Source organism: Camarhynchus parvulus, chromosome 1A, assembly GCF_901933205.1.
Source record: "Camarhynchus parvulus chromosome 1A, STF_HiC, whole genome shotgun sequence".
Classification (NCBI taxonomy): Eukaryota; Metazoa; Chordata; class Aves; order Passeriformes; family Thraupidae; genus Camarhynchus; species Camarhynchus parvulus.
Window position 1 is genome coordinate 57,245,826 of NC_044586.1, and position 16,901 is coordinate 57,262,726.

Sequence of the window (16,901 nt, forward strand, 5' to 3'; positions counted from 1 at the left end):
GTGTTGCTGGTCATTGGAATCTTTGCCTAGCCACGACTCAGCTGTGGGGGTGCTGGAGGGGCGGGAGGTTGGGCTGGCCTGTCCTGGCCAGAGAAAGGAGTTTCCCATGCTCATTTATGGAACACAGCACCTGGTGTGGGTCAGAGCAGCCCCACAGGCTCTGTGGCAGGAGGAGCTGTGGGTGGGAGTGGTTTGCTGGGTGAAATGTGACCAACAAAAAAGCATCTTTCCTACCAGCTGTGTCCTGTAAACAAGGGAACGATTGTCCTGTCCCGAGCTGGGGCAGCCACTCCTCCAGAGAACTGCCAAGGCACCGCAGTGTGAAACTCTCTTGTCCAGTGCTGAGGGCCCTGCAGCCGTTGGGTTTCAGGACCGAGTCCCTTCACCTCATCCTGGAACTGCTCTTAGTGGCTGCAAGGACAACGCTGCTCTGAAGGACGATGCCACAATGGATTCAGCTGGAGGTAAAAATTACATTCAGCTTCACACCCAGCCTGGCTCTGTAGTGCCTGGTTACAAATGAAATACACAGAAAATGCTGGCACTGGAATGAAGTGCCAGGGGCAGCCCAAGGCTGGCACAGCTCTGCCCTCTGCCTGGCCTTGGCGCTGCAGCAGCACTGGGGAGCCCTGCCCAGGCCTCATCCTGTTGTGCTCCCCAGTGCAGCAGCTCCCTGTACTGCACTCAGACCTTGCCAAGCACAGTGGGTATTCAGTGTTCTCGTGTTCAAAATGATTTTGTCACTTGCTGGAGGTATAAGAGGGGCAGACAACCAGATCTGAATGCTGGGCTAGACAGGATGATGCACATCAGAATCAGTGTCTGAGCAACTGCACAGAGGGTGGGTTGGGCTTTCTTGCTGTTTTTGAGAGCCTTATGCTGCCCTACACTACACATGCTGGTGTAAAATGTGTGTGTGCTGCAGAGCCAGACAGGTGTTCAGGAAAGCATTTCTAGTGTATGATTTTAACTAGCAAGAGTCTTCTGTAGTTAGATGCAAATTAGAATTTAAGGTGGCCCCCTCTTTTTTACTTGTTAAAAAGAATTAGCACTTTTTTTAGTGGGTAGGAGTAGCCACTTTCCCTCCTGTGCCGTTTCAGCGTTCCTCACACACGGGTTCTGCTCTTTGCTCTGAGCTGGAGCCATTGAGCACCTCCTGTCGTGTGGGCAGGACTGAGAGCAGTTCGTGCTGAGATGGAAGGATGCCCTCACCCATGACAGTGACTGCACTGAGGAGCACAACAGCACCTCTTAGTGCTGCCTGCAGCAGCAGGAATAAATCACTTCCCTTAGGAAAACCCCAAACTGCTACACAGCTCCTCCCAACAGGAAGGTCCTGCAGCAGGCAGGTGCTTCCCTGCTCTGTGACCAAGGTCACCTCTAGCATAAAAATGCCCATCAGTGCCCCTGCTGACCCTCTTGGTAAACTGACCCAGGACTCTGCTGTGCTCGGGGTGATTATTCCTCAAACTCTGAAGGGAGCAGGGCAAAGAATCCCCCTCCTCCAGGCTGTTCCACATCTGTGTGTGCTACAGAAGTGAAGCCACAGCTGAAAACTGCAGAGAAGTGAAGAGTCTCAAAAGGAGCAGGGGAGATCAGAGACTTAGGGTCACTTTCCTGCTGATATAGCACCCTTTCAGGACAAGCAGGTAAAACTGACATAATTGTGATTTATTAACATGAATTAAAATGCCCAACCAGTGCTGCAATGTGACAGTATATTAAAAAAAAATTAAAGATCATATACTGTACTACTTTCACAAAGATCACACTTTTTTTTGCAAAAGACTTATTATATACAATACTATATCAAATGAAAGGAGCTTTAAGCAACTTTACAAGCGAAAGAAATACAGTATTTACAGCACTCGTCCGAGACATTAGAAACAGTCTATACATTAAATTACAATTTCTGCAAATAACTTGATGAAACAAAAAGCCATGTCCACACCAAAACTATAAAAATCTGTATTGCATTGTTTCCTATCTCTATGCACACAAAAAAACTGTTGACAGAAAATGGAAAAAAAAATTGTTAGTGCCATCACTTAGCCTGTGTACTTATTTAATTACATATGTATAAAAGTAATATAGAAAACTTTCACTAAATGAATTTAACTGCAACAATAAAATTTTAAACATTATGCAGCATCAAACCTACTGCCAGAAAAAACAGCTGGAATGTCCACTTACAAAATAAAAAGAAATACCTAATACTGGCTTAACAGCACGTTTTCAGGAATTTTAAAAAGCAAAAAATGGAAAGGATACAATGGAAGAGCACTGGTGTTTGCTTTTATACAAAGTATCATGTACAAGCTTTAAAAAGTACCTTGAATAGGTACATATTAAATATACACAGTTTATATTACAGAACATTTTAAAAATGTTTATAACTAAAAGGATCTGTTTTAATGCCACCCTGACCCATGGTAATTGTTCTGGAAGGTGGGTGGCACCTGTGCTCTGTGAATGGGGATCTGTCCTGGCACGGGCGAGGCCTGCTGCTGCCCCTGCACTCCGTGGGGGAGGCTCACGGAGCCGGGGTGAGGGCAGAAGCCGGAAGCAGTAGGTGTTGCAATACTGTTTGGTCCTTGAGGTTGGATGTGAGGACCCTGACCAGGGAGTGGGCAATGAGGTCCTGTGCCAGCAGGCTGATGTTGAGGTCCAGGTCCTAACGTTGTGTGATGTGGGGTTTGAGAGGAATAGGAGGACACGCTTGTGTGAGCATTGGAAGGGAAATGGGGGGGTCCTTGATGAGAGGGGTGGTGTAACCCTTGTGCTGATGAGGGGTGGTGCCCCGAGCCCATAACGTTGGAGGGAGGAGGCGGCGGGGGAGGCGGTGCCGAGTTTACAACGTGCTGGTGTTGTGCTTGCAAACCTTGGTGTCCCGTCGAAGGATGGGGAGGTTGGTGGTGGGGAAGAGGACCTGGTGGTGGAGGTGGCGGTGGCAAATGGTGACCAGCAGCTTGAGAATGAATGTGTGATCCAGGAGCCACTGCCATGGCATGAACTGGACCGACAACATGTGCTACAGAGTGCTGCTGATGAGTACTTTGCTGCTGGACAAGGTGGGGGCCTGGAGCAGGTGGTGGTGGAGGAGGGGGAGGAGCAGCAGATGCCGATGCCTGGTGATGAATACTGGGGTTCTGAGAGGACAAAAAATGCCCTGCAGCTACGTGGTGGCCCTGCACCGTTTGCTGACCCGCAGTGCCAGGAAGTGCTTGATTTGGTCCAGATGAAAACACAGTCTGTTGGGGTATGCTGCCCTTCAGCTGGCTGTAGCTCTGGAAGTTTCCAGAGGGCTGCTGGCTTTGATAGTAAGTGGAAGAAGGGGGTGGAGGGGGTGGGGGAGGTGGCGCATTGCTGTTCAAATTTTGTTGGTTAAACTGGCTGTAGGAAGCTGAAGATTGTCCTGATGATGTCTGAGTGAAGAGAGGGCCGCTAGCCTGCGCCTGGTTACTGGGCTGGAGGGTCGGCGCTGCCGGGTAGAAGTTCCTGTGTGTTTCCCTCTGGGGCGTTCCAACTTGAGGTGACTGCGGGTGATGAGGTCTGTATGGAGATCCCAGCTGCTGTGAGTGAGGCTTTGGTGAAAGGTAACCGTGCTGCACAGGCGCGTGAGGGGTAGAGGACTTGGGGGGATTTTCTACATGAGGCGAAGGGGGGCAATGCAGCTTCAAAGGTGCGGAAGGCAACTTCTGTGAATGTGAAAGTTGCTCAGCAGAGCTGCGCAGATGTGACTGAGATGGATGAGTTTTTGAAAGTGCTTGGACGTTGTTGGTCAGCTGTTTCTGCTGCAGCTCAGGTTTGGGATGATTCGCACTTTCAGTCTCAGGTGCATTAGCTGCAGTTTCCCAGTGCGAATCTGGTTTTGTGGGTGTTTTCCCAAGTGGCTGTGCTGAAACTACAGGACTTGGTGAAGAGGGCTGGAATGGAAAGAAAGGCAGTCAGTGCTCAATGTTTGAAATATTCAACCATGCATGCAATGAACAAAAAAGAACATCTCAGAACACTCTCCTCCCCAGATTGTGAGAAGTGCTGAGGTGCAGGATATATATTTAGTGTGAGAAAAACATCAGTAACAGAGTAAGCTTGAGAAGGTACTATTTTTATCAAATATGTATCAATAATTCTTCCAAGTCAAAGACTACTGAAGTGTATTTTAAAGTTGTAACAGAAATATGATCCATTAGGTCAAAGTCTGAATCTATTCTTTGTTAAAGTTTTAGATTTCTGAATCTGAAAGAAGTAATTCCAGAGAAGACCACTTACAGGAATAAAGCAATTTTTAGAGTGATTCAATGTTTTAAAGCTGGGGTAGTGAAAGTGAACAGACTAAATATGACAACCTGAATCACTTCACTACTCAATATCCTTCTCCAAATTATCAGAGCCCTGACAGCCAAACAATGCCAAACCCTTGCAGAGCAAGAGCAACCTCCTGTTAAGGGTAAGTCACATCACTGCTGTTCGTTCTGAGTGCCAGTTCTTCAGCATTCACACCTCAGAACAGCAGAGATACAATCTCTTCTCTCATCCATAAACATGTACACCTACTGAAAGCACAGCATATAAACCCACTTTTTAGTGTATATGGACAAATATTCTTGCAAATGTCTACCTATGTTAAATTACTGCACAGACAGATGAATGTGTATATGTCACCAAAGTAGTAAATCCTAAAATTAACACTTTTAAAGGTTAATCAGAGATGGATGGAGCTATTCCTATGCATATTGTGCAAACACCTTGCATTACCTTGCTTGCTTTTGATGGACTCTTACAAGTCCTTTGTGAAGTATCTGGGGACGGACATTCAGAAGTTGGCTCTGGATTTTCAGAATCAGGTTCTACAGAAATAAAGCAGATATAAATATCAAAGTGGGAAAATCAAATCTTTTGCAGAAATCACTAAGCACTTTATATTTGACTTTAAAAGAGCTATTAAAGCTGTTGTTAGACCATTGAATATGTCAAGTGTCATACAAGGTCATCTGCTTACTGACCTTCTGTAATTTCAGTGAAAGAAGGGGCCTTAAGCTGCAACTGGGAAATGAGATTTGAATGAGATGGAGACTGAACATGAGACGGTGAGCATGGCCTACAAGGTGATTCTCCCCCTACAGATGAAGCAGACCCAAACACATTATTAGAATTATTACAGATTACCATGGGGGAACTGGTTAGACTGATGTATCTTCAAAACAATAAATGAACTCACCACTGTCCTTGTCTTTCCTATGATCACTGAGAAGTAAAGCTCTCTGATAACTTCGTTCTCTCACTTGTTCCACAGAGGTTGATGCAGTCCTGCAAGAGAGGGCCATTTTAAATTTAAGAGGATGTACTCCCATGGCCCAAATTTAAGACAAGGTATATGCAAATACCGAGTCAGAGAAAGTTTACAGTGTTGGCTGCATGTAACAACCAAATAACTGGTTGTGCACAAGGAATATTATTACTTTAATGGTTTGTAGCTATTTTATCCCATTTTAGATACAGTAATTTTCTGCAACCATGTTACATTAAAAAACTGGCATTTCCTCTTATTAAGGAAGTATCTGTAGATCTGTGGGTTTTTCTTTGTCTAAACAACTGAAAAGTAAAAAAAAAATAAAGGTCACAGTTACTGGTTCATAGTCTCAATTTGCAGAAAAGTGTCTCTGTCCAGAATTGGAATCTGCTCTTTAATAGCAGATGCACAGCTGTAAATTGTGTACCACTACAAATCTCTCTGTTTAAACTTCTAAACTTGAATTGCCAGACAGTGGGTATGCAGTGACAGTCACATCTCTCTTATAATCCATTACATCTCTCAAACCTGACCAAGAATATCCTAAGTGACAGCACTCCACAAAACTATTTTCCTTTCTGGCAAGGATGTATGGTATCACTTTACAATACTGCTGGCAATGGAATAAGCCTTGGTGCTGCTCTGCAGGGTTATTGGAAAATCTAAGTAGTAAATTCTTCCTGTTTAGCCTGTTTCCACAGTTTAGGGCAGTAGCTTCTGCACAGCAAACTTAACAGCCACTATTCAGTGGAACACTGAAGACTGCACTTATGTTCTCCTGTCAACTGGCTTTACAAAATCTTCTTTTCTGGAACAGTTGGAGCATCTGAGTGGAAGGATGTTCAACTCCTAAGCCCACGGTTCATCCTCACTACAGTTACACCATCACTACAGTATGAAGAACATCAGCAGGATTTATTTTGCGCTACTACTGTTTTGGAGACAGTGTCACCACAGCTGACCTATTTTAAAGCTACCAAAACTCAGTGAAAAAACTGTGCAGTGTTTTACACAGACTGAAGTCCCTCTATCTTCTCCCCATCCACACTCCACCTCTCCTTAGGATCTGGGATTGTTTGGAGTATCTGGCATTGCACACACTGCCCATATGGTCTGCAAACAAGGGAACCACTGAGCAAACACCAACAATGCTGTGTCACCACATGCTCCCACCTGAGCAGGAGCTGCTGGCCAGGCTGCATTCAGCCCTGCACAGGGCAATTAAGCAACACAAACATCCCACACACGTTCCAGCCATGAGTGAAATATAGACCTCCTGAGGTCTTCCTGTTGCGCCTTACGCCCTACAGTACTTTGGGAAAGATTTAACATGAAAAGTTCTCTTCATCTCACAGACAAAGCAGTGGAAATACAAGGACACACATGCTCAAACCAATACCTAATTAGCCATTAGAAGATAAAAAAGGAGAATTAAAATAATTTAATAAATATCTTCTGGGTAATTCTTCATGTAATTGAATCATTATGAGGCGACTGCTGTATTTCTAATATAAAAGGTAAGACAACTCTTCAGTAAGCTGGAAAAAGAGCTTCCAGTCAATAACCTGCAACAGCAGCCTTAATGAAAAACAGATTTCAAATACCAAAAGACTTAGATTCATATAAATAATTCTTTCGAATTAAACTTAAATCCTGTAGTTTTGTGGCTTACCACTGAACTTCTGGTTCACTCTTCTCACTGGAGGAAGATTCCTTAACTGCACAGTTGTTGCCAGTGTCTTCTGGAGCTGCATTATAAACAGTAGTTGGCAGTGGTAAAGGCAGGCTTGCAGTGTTTTCAGTTTGCTCCCCATTTTCACCACTGTTGTTATACCCATCACTAGCACCATTATTACTACTTGTATTTCCTCCACCAGCAGCCTGAGGAGATACAGTAACCAGGGGGAAGCTGTCTGTCTTTGAGCCACTTTTTCGAGCTTCACGCTGCCTCTTTCGGTATTCTAACAAGGACACCTAAGGAGAAAAAACAACCCACAAACAAACATTAGAAAGGAAGTTTTGCCCATTTTCTTTCTCATAGTTTCTATTAAATGAACTATATATTTCAGTAATACATACCATGTAACTGGTTCAAAAAAAAAGGACAAATTTATTGAAGCTATTTCACAGCTGCAGTGGAATTTACAAAGTACTGAGCTACTACCAACTATAAAGGTGATACTAAAAAAATGCTTCTGCCAAGAGAAGCATTATGTGTTCTGCCTCAGAGAAGAAGCAGATGACACAGGTCAGCAAAAGGGCCACTGCTAAAGTCATTCTGTTGGCTGTACAGTTTCTCCTGGAACTGCAGAATTTTACTATTACACTTATCTAGCAAAGCTGATTTCAAGAGATGTCACATCCAGGTCTCAGACTGACTCCCTTGCAATTGCTACCCTTCTGCTTCATATATCAAAGGATTCACTAAGCTCTTCATGCCTTTTAACATCCAGAATTTGCAACTTACTTTTCCCATTTATTTTGAATTTGTCTTTACTGCCCTTTAAGACAGACTGATTAAGAACATATTTTAAAGCTAACTCCATTACTAAAAATAATGACACATGGTTCCTATTTCATGTATTATGTATATACAATCACTACACCAAAGTTCTATGTAAGAGAAACCAGTTTTGGTGGTTAGTAAACTGCCTTCAGTGAAAAAAATACAGGCTCAAATGTTTTCACCACAAATCTTCAGGATGTGAATTACAAAGCTGAAATATTGACCTTCAGACCTACTTTATTCAGTTAACTACACTAGTTTGGTAAAAATTACATTTAATGTCTACAGTTTTTCTTCTAGTTATCAACATCCTGCTCTGAATGCATACAGCATCCAAACCAACAAACTAAAGTGCAACAGTGAAAAAAATTAATGTTTAACTGGCTTAATCATCAATAAAACTGGACATCCATCTCTAAACAGAGAGAAAAACCAAAGCAGCTGCTGTTTCCAGTCCTAAGGGGTTTTGTTTGTTTGCTTTCAAACAGATCTATTAGAGACCCATCCATATGTCAGGGTAAAAACTGTGAAAAATACCTGATTTTGCATTAAAAAGTTCAGGTTCAGAACTGATCTCACTTTCAAACAATTTTGTATTATTTCCACATCATGTAACAGGGACCCCCTAGAGAATACTGCTTTAAAGAAAGCTTAAATGTTAAGAAACCCATGTAGTGTGGCCACAATGTACAGGTCTGTATTGATAAAGGACTTGTGCAATAGTAAGAAAAAACAAGAGCAAATGTCCACAGAAATACAGAAATATGCAAAAACATCCTACAAAGACCTACCTAAGGATATTGCTGTCTTACATGACCCTAGGGAAAAGGCTTTTATGAGCCTCCTACGAAATTCCTGAATCCTCACCTTTCACCTTAGGTGGGATCTAGCCCACCACCTCTTTTTTTATACTGTCTAAGCTTTTAAATTTTTGTGTGTCCTCAGAAATCCTAAACCCCCTTCTCTTTCAGGGGTACAGATGCAATTTGCTCTGGTTGTTTTTTCAAACTGAGACTTTTAGACAAGAATCTTGGGACTGGGGATGTCAGGGGCAGCCATGCCTTTTTGTATTGGCAGATTAGTGCAGTGTAAGCTCTCAGCAGTAACAGCCTGGAACAGTCCTTGCCAGCAAGGGACGTGGGGAGGGTCACTGAAGTACCAAGTGCTGCTGGGATTTGTGAAGACTAATTTCGCCTTCAGAAAAAGAAGACTGTCAAGTGACAGGAATTTTGGCTTATGTTTTCTTTTCGGATTTGCCAAAATAGCAGGGCTGCAGTAACACACACATGATGTATCAAATTCTCAGGTCCATGATCAGGTAAGATCAGAGCTCCTACAATATTGCTCCATTTATGTCTCAGCTTGAAGCAAGTAAACAAAAATCCAGTTCTGATGAAGAACTACTGAAGGAAGACTCCTCAATGCTCCACAGCAGGATACCCCAGAGCAGCAGGAATATACAAGGGGCTGCAATGTGACCAAAAAACCCCAAACCCCATTGTGCAGGCATGTACACATGCAGAAAACCCCACCCTCCTCATCACTACTTCTGTGAAGAAAATAAATCACACCTTTCAAAGAAGAAAGATTACTAGAGTCTGTGATGAGACAGAACAGGCAAGCTGGTACACTGGAGCCTAGTGCCTTTCATCTTTGTCATTCTTTCTGCAAAGGGAGTCAACCTGACAGTACAATGCAGTCTAAGAATAACACAAAATAACTTCCAATCCTGGTTTTAGTTACCCATGACAATATCACTTATCTACAACAACTGTTTCATGAGAGTAGCAAATTTAGATTGAGCTTATTTTTCAAACAAAAAACCCCAAATAACCCAAAAAACAAATTAAACCAAGAAAAATATTTCTTTGAACTAAGGATTTCCGTGCAGTTTTAACTTTCAAGTCTGAGTAGCATAAATCTATTCTTGCAACTTCTTGCAGTAATTCATAACAGATGTTCACAGTATGTGGTCTCTATGATGCTAGTATATATTCTGTATAGCAGAGTACTGTAACACCAGGTGGCATAAGCAGCCATTTTCAAACCTAAAGATTATTTATTGGGCAATTCATTTAAGACTCATATGAAATAGAATTTGTATTTTTTACGTTGAAAAAATAAATTTACTAATAGTTTTACGAAGCTTTGCTCTTTGCCCTTCATTACTTCTCCTGAATGTCTACTACACTGTAGTATGTAAATATGAGCCATCAGTTGGTTTTTATTACATTGGGGTTCTTTCTGTTATAGAAACATCATTAACACACAATGGAAGACAGACCAAATGATTCTTAAATGTATAACCTTTTTCTTTTGTGGAGGGTTCTGGGGTGTGCAATTTCCATCCATCATATTGTCGTTATTGACAGTCCTTCCAAAGCCAGGTGCAATTCCATCTTCTGAAGTACAAAAAACAGATGCTTCCATGAACATGCCTCTTGCATCGTCTTGAATCAGGCACTTTGACTCGTTTATTCTGAATCCACCTCCTACCTCCAACTGATGTGAAGGGGTCAAGTCCCTCAAATTAGAATTCATTGAGAAATTTACACCTGTCCTGTCAGGACTTTTTACCCAGGAAGAATAAATTGTGCCCCGTCCACAATGAGCAGTTTCTAATTGGCTGTTTGAATCAGTCCTATCATGTGCGGGGGCTTCCAGGTTTTTATGCAGTGCACTTTGCTCAATTACTTCGAGTCCCAGCTGGAGGTCTGACACAGATTCCATTTCTCCAGTGCACTGCCGTGTGACATCAGTCCTATTCCTTGGACTAGAATATCCAATAGTCTTTATTTCTTGCAGGCCCATTTCTGTCAGGTTGGAATTTCTGAAAGAATTCAGTGCTAGAATCGATGCTCTGTCATAACCCTGCATGAAGAAAAAACATGTAACTATTTTCTCACACTCCATCAAAACTATATGACATTCAGATGTGCCTTTAAGTGGGATTAAAGGCCTTCCAGTAGCACAAATTTATCAATTTTTAAGAAACAATTCTACAGCCAGACTCTTAGTTCTACTATTCCCATATATTACATTAAAGCATTTTACTAAAATGTACATTAACCAAAGTAAAAATAAACATTAAGTGCCAGGTTTTATTTATGACTGGCAGAGGAAGGGGAAGAGCTTCAAAAGGAGCAAGTCCCAGGCCAGGAAGCTAGAAAGCACTTCCTTCAATGTAAAAGTAATCCTCCTCAGTGTCAAAACACCTACTGCAAAGCAGGAGAAGAAGTTTTTCCAAGACAGTTCAGAGTTTTAGGATGAAGCCCCACGGCAGAACACATTCCCCCTGCAGGCTGGGAATACCCAGGCATATTCCAACAGCACTTGCTCTTCAACTAATCCACCACCTCTGCTGCCATAGTAACCTTCTGCTCTGCTCCTTCACTTTGAGCATAACTGGCATCAACAGAAACAACTGAGAAATGCTGGTAACACGGACAAATGTTAATCTGAATCTAACTACAGGCTGGAAAGCAAAGTGTTTCTGTTCCTATTTTCAAATTGCAGCAGTTACTCCTTCCCATTACAGAAGGTGATCCTGATCCAAATCACAATTTTTAAGTGATACAGAGAGAAACCAGTTTAAAATAGAAAATATAAGAGGTAAAGTGGAAATATAAAGGAGTAAGCAAGTAAAACCTATGGGGAAATTAGCCTTTAAATCCTCAGGAGGATTTGCAGGTTTTGCAGATTTCCTTACCTCTTGACTGTAAGCTCGCCTTTTTATTTCTGGGGAACTGTCAGGTGAGGAAATATTCTAAATAAACAAGAAGAAATTGCAAGTCAATTAATTATTTAGCCTAAATAAATACCTCCCCCCATTTTGTAGCAGGAGTGCAAAATGCTGATTTACACTGCAATGTCTGAACACTTTCTCTGAAGGCTCTAAAATTCATGATAAATCTCACCTCAAAGTGCATGGTATTTCCATGTATACATGGAGTTACAGGAGTAACTGGTGAATAGATAGGTTTGTAACCATTTCGACAAGCTTCATCCTCTGTTTTTACCCTGGGAGGAGTAGCAAACAACGATGGCTCTGAGGCAGTGATGTCAGCATGGGTTGGTGTGGCATAGGGAGAAGGAGTAGGTGTGGAGGTTTCTGAGAAAGCAGACTCCAACAGCTGATACAGTCTTCGTTTTTTTAGTGGTGTGGTTAGATCTGTGTGTTAAAATTAGAAAAAAGTTATACGATTTCTAGACTTAACAATCACAGTTGTTTAAGTACTTTAGGTAATGAAATTGTGAATTCCAAATAAAAGAATTCTAAGATCAAAAAAATCTCTGAAGGGCAGGCTTGCTGAGAGATGAACTTTTAACAGCCTATAGGCTTCCTGAAAAATAAACTCTTAGCAGCCTACAGATACATCAGTAAGGGAATTCAGTGTGCTAGGATGCTGGGAAGAACTGCCTATGCCTTTAGAGAAGACCAAGTCAACTTCTATGCATTTTTAAGACTGTTCAGCTAAAAGGTGGTTTTAGTGCACTCCAATTTTCTATTATGCCTAAAAGATTACACAGCTTTTCCCCCTGTGTGCCACACTAGCATACTGAGTTTTAAGGGAATTCTAAGTATACAAAAAGCACAGAAGATTAAATTTATAACCTGACCTCTTAATACTAATACCAAAACCATTAGTCTTTTGTTGACTGTAAATGCTAGGATATATAATGGTTTCTTATCTAATATACATTAAAGGGGGAAAAATTCCCAACTACTATGCAACTAAACATTTCTTTCAAAGAAAGTATCAGGAAAACATGCAAATATCCCTGGAATTTTCATCAAGTCATCTATTTAAAAACACAGTGCTCCACAATCAGCTACCTTATCATAGCTCTTATGTAGTGTATTTACAAAAGCTTCACACCTGTTAAGGAACAGCTGTCATTCAGTAATAAAGGACTTTTATGTTCACCATTGATGGCCGGACTTCTAGATCTCTCCTGTGATGGTGAATTAAATCTATCAATCGTTGTTGAGTTTTCTTCTTCCAAAGCCTGCTTCAACCAACGCTGTAAAAAACCAAGAAGTTCCAATTAGCAACTTAAAACTTCAATGATGAACATTTCAAAATGTGTAGCATGACTGGTTTCCCAAACAGCCTTTTTCTGCCTGAATTTATGCTAGTAAATAAAGACTTCTTTTTAATTAATATGGGATAGAACACCATAATGAAGGGAAGCATTACCTTTTTACAAGAGCCAGTAATGTTTTCCACAGGTTCTTTTTTCCTCCTCTTTTCTGAAAGGAATGGAGAAGTAAAACGGATATAGTGCTTTGGAGTTGAATACACGTGTGGACTGTAAGTGAGGCCAGGTAAGGAATTCAGCTGGGTAGCCAGAACTTCAGGGTCGGTGGTTATGCGTAGAGGCCTTTCTGGTAGAGTGTCTGTAGGCTTTCCTGCTTTATCACTCTTTTCACTTAACCATTCACTAACCAAGTGCTAAACAGAGAGAGAAAAAAATTAGTGTTTTATGAGTGTGTTTACCAGTGGCTTTTTAGAAGTGTTTAGTTCAATTATTCATCTAGTCAACTACTACACAAACCAGATACAGTTTCCAGGCTCCAAGTTTAAGAAGACCTGGCAAGAATGAGCTCAGTTTTAGTGAAATCATGGGAACAGCAGAAGAAATCAGTACAGATTTGCTGACACACCGGTTTGGGGGAAGGGCGGGGGTGTTTAGTTATTTTCTTTTGTTGTAAACTACACTTAGTTCTTCTGCATTTAATTCTCACTGAACATTACAATAAAAGTGCCCAGATCAACTGTAATTAGGATGTCAATTTAGTAACAGAATTCTAAAACAAAATTCCAACTTGTGCCTGAGTATCCAGGCTGAGGAGAAATAGTGTAACATTAACAGAGCAAAGTTAAAGAAGCCCCTCATCAGATTTCCATACTGTCAGGACTGTGCCTCAGTCAACTTGTCAGGCAGCTGCCTTCAACACTCTTCAACTGTAGTAGTAAATGTGGTGTAATTTAACACAAAGACACACTGGTCTAAAAAGGTTAGTCTTTCCTAGCTAGGAAAGACTAAAAAATACATGCTTTTAAATAAATATGCCAGTAGATTTTAGTTTTTATTAACAGATAAACTAACCTCCTGGATTTTACAGTGATTCAAAATTAAGGACACGCAACAGTAAATAATATTAGTATGATATCAAGACTTTAACACAAATTATCATAATACATTTTATTTTGTCTTTTAAAAATCCATTTTTATTTTATTAATTTTTAAAGCAAGACCTTCTCTGCACTTACAGTACAATGGATGCAATGCAGAGACATTTCACAGATACCTGAAGCCTGAACTTTACTGCACTTTTTTGCTGTTTCAGAGTATTAAACACTTCTTCCTTCTTTTCTGCTATGCAACAGGCAAGAAAGGAAGAAGTGTTCCCCTCACAACAATGTAACAGTGATGCAAATAAGCAGTGTTACAGAATGACTCAGGTCCCTTTTGGAAAAATCCAATCTAAATTATGTTTGGGGGTTTAAGACAGAAAACCATCTTAAGATTGTTATTTTTCTTTTGACAAGAAGTTTTGACCTATGACTTCCCCCCCTTTTTCCTCCAATGATTAAAATTTTCGGACTTCTTGTAAATCACACTACAAATACTTTTTAGTGCATTCTGAGGAGTTTAAAGCTCAAAGCTGTACTGCTTTAGTTGTACTTGCAGATTTAAGATTTCTGAGTGTCTTTTAATATTGTGCCATTTCATACAACTTTTTTGCAATGTAGTCTAGTGGAAAGAAATTTCAAAGCAAAGCATTAAAGAGTAAAGAATTTTCCCTCCAGATATGCACATACACATTCAGGGTGTTTAGATCCATTGACTTCAGAACAGACATCTGAGAAGAACTAGGAGTTAGTGAGATCCTTGGAGATACTGTTTGCTATCTGAAGCACAGAGTGAACAAATGAAGAAATGCAACTTTTATTTCCTCAGGTTTTTCTTTAAATTCAGCTTTAATTATATTTTTGTTATGTACATTATTTCAATTCATTTAGAAAGCTCATTTAGAAGACATTTTGTTCCAAAATTGCTCTGAAGATGTATTTTGGAAGTGTCTTAAATCCAAACCAACTTCCGCCAAATGATGTTACACATATTTTAATCTATTACCAATGAGTGACTACACAATGGTGATTTTTCAAGCAGTGAGTAAACATTTTAAAAACAACCCATACATGCAGCTGCACACTGATGAAGCAGCCTATAATTTTTTAAAAACTCTGTTAAGGTCTATCTTTTCCTCGTCCCTCAAGAGACTTACCTTCTTTGTTTTTGGATACTTTGTAGGGCATTTACTAAGTGCTGGAGCTTCTGTTTCAGTAACCATTTCTGTAACAACAGTTTCAGTTTCAGGCTCAGCTACCAGGGCTGCATTCTCAGCTTCGTTATGCTGTGAAGTTACTTCCACATCAGGAGAGGAGGGCTGGATATCTGAGCACATGCTGACGGTCCTGTGCCGCCTGCGCTGCTGTCCAATGTGAGTTCTGCTCCGGGAGAAGCTTTTCCTCTGTTTAGTTCTGTTAACTTTGGCTGGGGTGGGCTTGGTGGCAGTTTCTTCTTTTGCCGGTTCCTGGGACAAGACAAAAGTCAAGTAATCAGATCCCATTCCTGTTTAGAGCTACTTATCTTTCTTAGGAAAAAAAAGAAGTCAGTTCCCTCTTCTTTTACAGAAGAAAGTCTCCATCTCGTTTTTGTTGTCAGAACTACAACAATTCTCTCCTTCTTGAAGGCAAATGATAGGATTTCCTGTAGTTTCCTCCCAAGCACCCGCTGTATCACCATCAGCAGTGTTCACACATATCCATCACCAGACAGATCATGACAGATCTGTGTAAGAACTGACATTCATTTATCCATAAGCTGGAAATCAACTGCTTGTATCATGATATAGTCTTTCAGTCCAATATTCTTTTGGCAATTCATAGTTTACTAGGTGTTTAGCTTTGTCACAAAAGGTACTTAAGAGAATGCTGACACACACAGCTCAGGAAAACAACCCGGACTAAGAATCATTATATGAGTATTTGCAAACTAAGAAGCATCCATTAACAACAGAGTTAAAAACTGTTATAAAACACGAAGTATCATCTGCAAGAACTCAGAAAAAACCCACTTTACTAACTCACTTCCTTTAAAATAACAGAAAGATTAGAATACTATGTGTTCTTGAAAAACCCACTGAAAAAACAAATAGTTCTCCATTGGTTACAGAGGGTGCCTAAGGACAGTCACCTCCTGTGGCTAAAGTTAACACCGATAAATGTTCTATCCTGAACTTCAAACACAGACTAAATTACACAGCTGGTGTGGGTGTGTGTGTGTATGTTTGCCTAAATCCATGTAACTGAAATTCTTCATTAAAGAATTCTATATGTATCTTATCTGGAAAAAAATTCAGAAGCTAAAAAAATGTAATATCAAAGAACATTTTGGTTACATATAATTGAGTTCGGAGATAAAAAAAATCATACATCTTAACACACAGCGTGCCAGCCAAATTGATAAAATATGCAATGTTAAAAGCTAGCTTTAAAATAAAGCTCCAGATAACTACCTGAATAAATTCAGCATCATTAAGAATCTGTGCTTCCTTGCATTCTGATTTAACCTCCGTTTTTGCTGTGCTGATTCTTTCCAAAGCTTGTTCTCTTCTTTTTTCTCTCTTTTCTAGTCTGGCAAAAGCTTGCAGGATAGCTTCCATTTTCCGTTCTTCTCTTGTCTGATGGATTTAACAATAATCATGATCAGTTTTAGTCATTATCTTCCATATATATAAATATGTAATTACTCTCGCTCCTATTTTTTTAAGTACTTCTACACATGTTCAGTATATGTCTGACATGAAGATCAAGTTCAGCAGAAGCTCAGATTATGTTACAATCACAGCAAATACAAGACTTCTGAAGAAAGGCTTACATCCATACCAGCTTGACAAATAAGAGAATCCTACTTTGAATTTAAGAACTTGCTTAATTTTTCGAATACTTAACAAAAAAAGGCAGATTTTAAGATGCTAGTTTTATTAACACTGCTCTACCAAAATCCAAAAATCAGGACTTCTGTGAC

The 16,901-nt window shown here is 40.5% G+C and overlaps 1 protein-coding gene across 3 annotated transcripts in view; it reads right to left on the minus strand.

The window, feature by feature from the left end:
- Window positions 1-1,431: 1,431 nt before the first annotated feature.
- Window positions 1,432-16,901, minus strand: part of KMT2E (lysine methyltransferase 2E) — a 55,890-nt gene continuing 40,420 nt past the window's right edge. For 2 of the 3 annotated variants that reach the window (XM_030961100.1, XM_030961101.1), the window contains 12 exons: window positions 16,390-16,554; window positions 15,097-15,405; window positions 13,001-13,255; window positions 12,680-12,824; window positions 11,717-11,970; window positions 11,509-11,565; window positions 10,107-10,670; window positions 6,966-7,267; window positions 5,222-5,310; window positions 5,007-5,120; window positions 4,759-4,850; window positions 1,432-3,926 (listed from right to left, as the gene is read on the minus strand). In XM_030961100.1, coding sequence (XP_030816960.1) covers window positions 2,412-3,926; window positions 4,759-4,850; window positions 5,007-5,120; window positions 5,222-5,310; window positions 6,966-7,267; window positions 10,107-10,670; window positions 11,509-11,565; window positions 11,717-11,970; window positions 12,680-12,824; window positions 13,001-13,255; window positions 15,097-15,405; window positions 16,390-16,554 — 3,861 coding nt within the window. In that variant the 3' untranslated portion in view covers window positions 1,432-2,411. The remainder of the gene's footprint in view (window positions 3,927-4,758; window positions 4,851-5,006; window positions 5,121-5,221; window positions 5,311-6,965; window positions 7,268-10,106; window positions 10,671-11,508; window positions 11,566-11,716; window positions 11,971-12,679; window positions 12,825-13,000; window positions 13,256-15,096; window positions 15,406-16,389; window positions 16,555-16,901) is intronic. The other variant, XM_030961102.1, reaches the window with a different exon arrangement.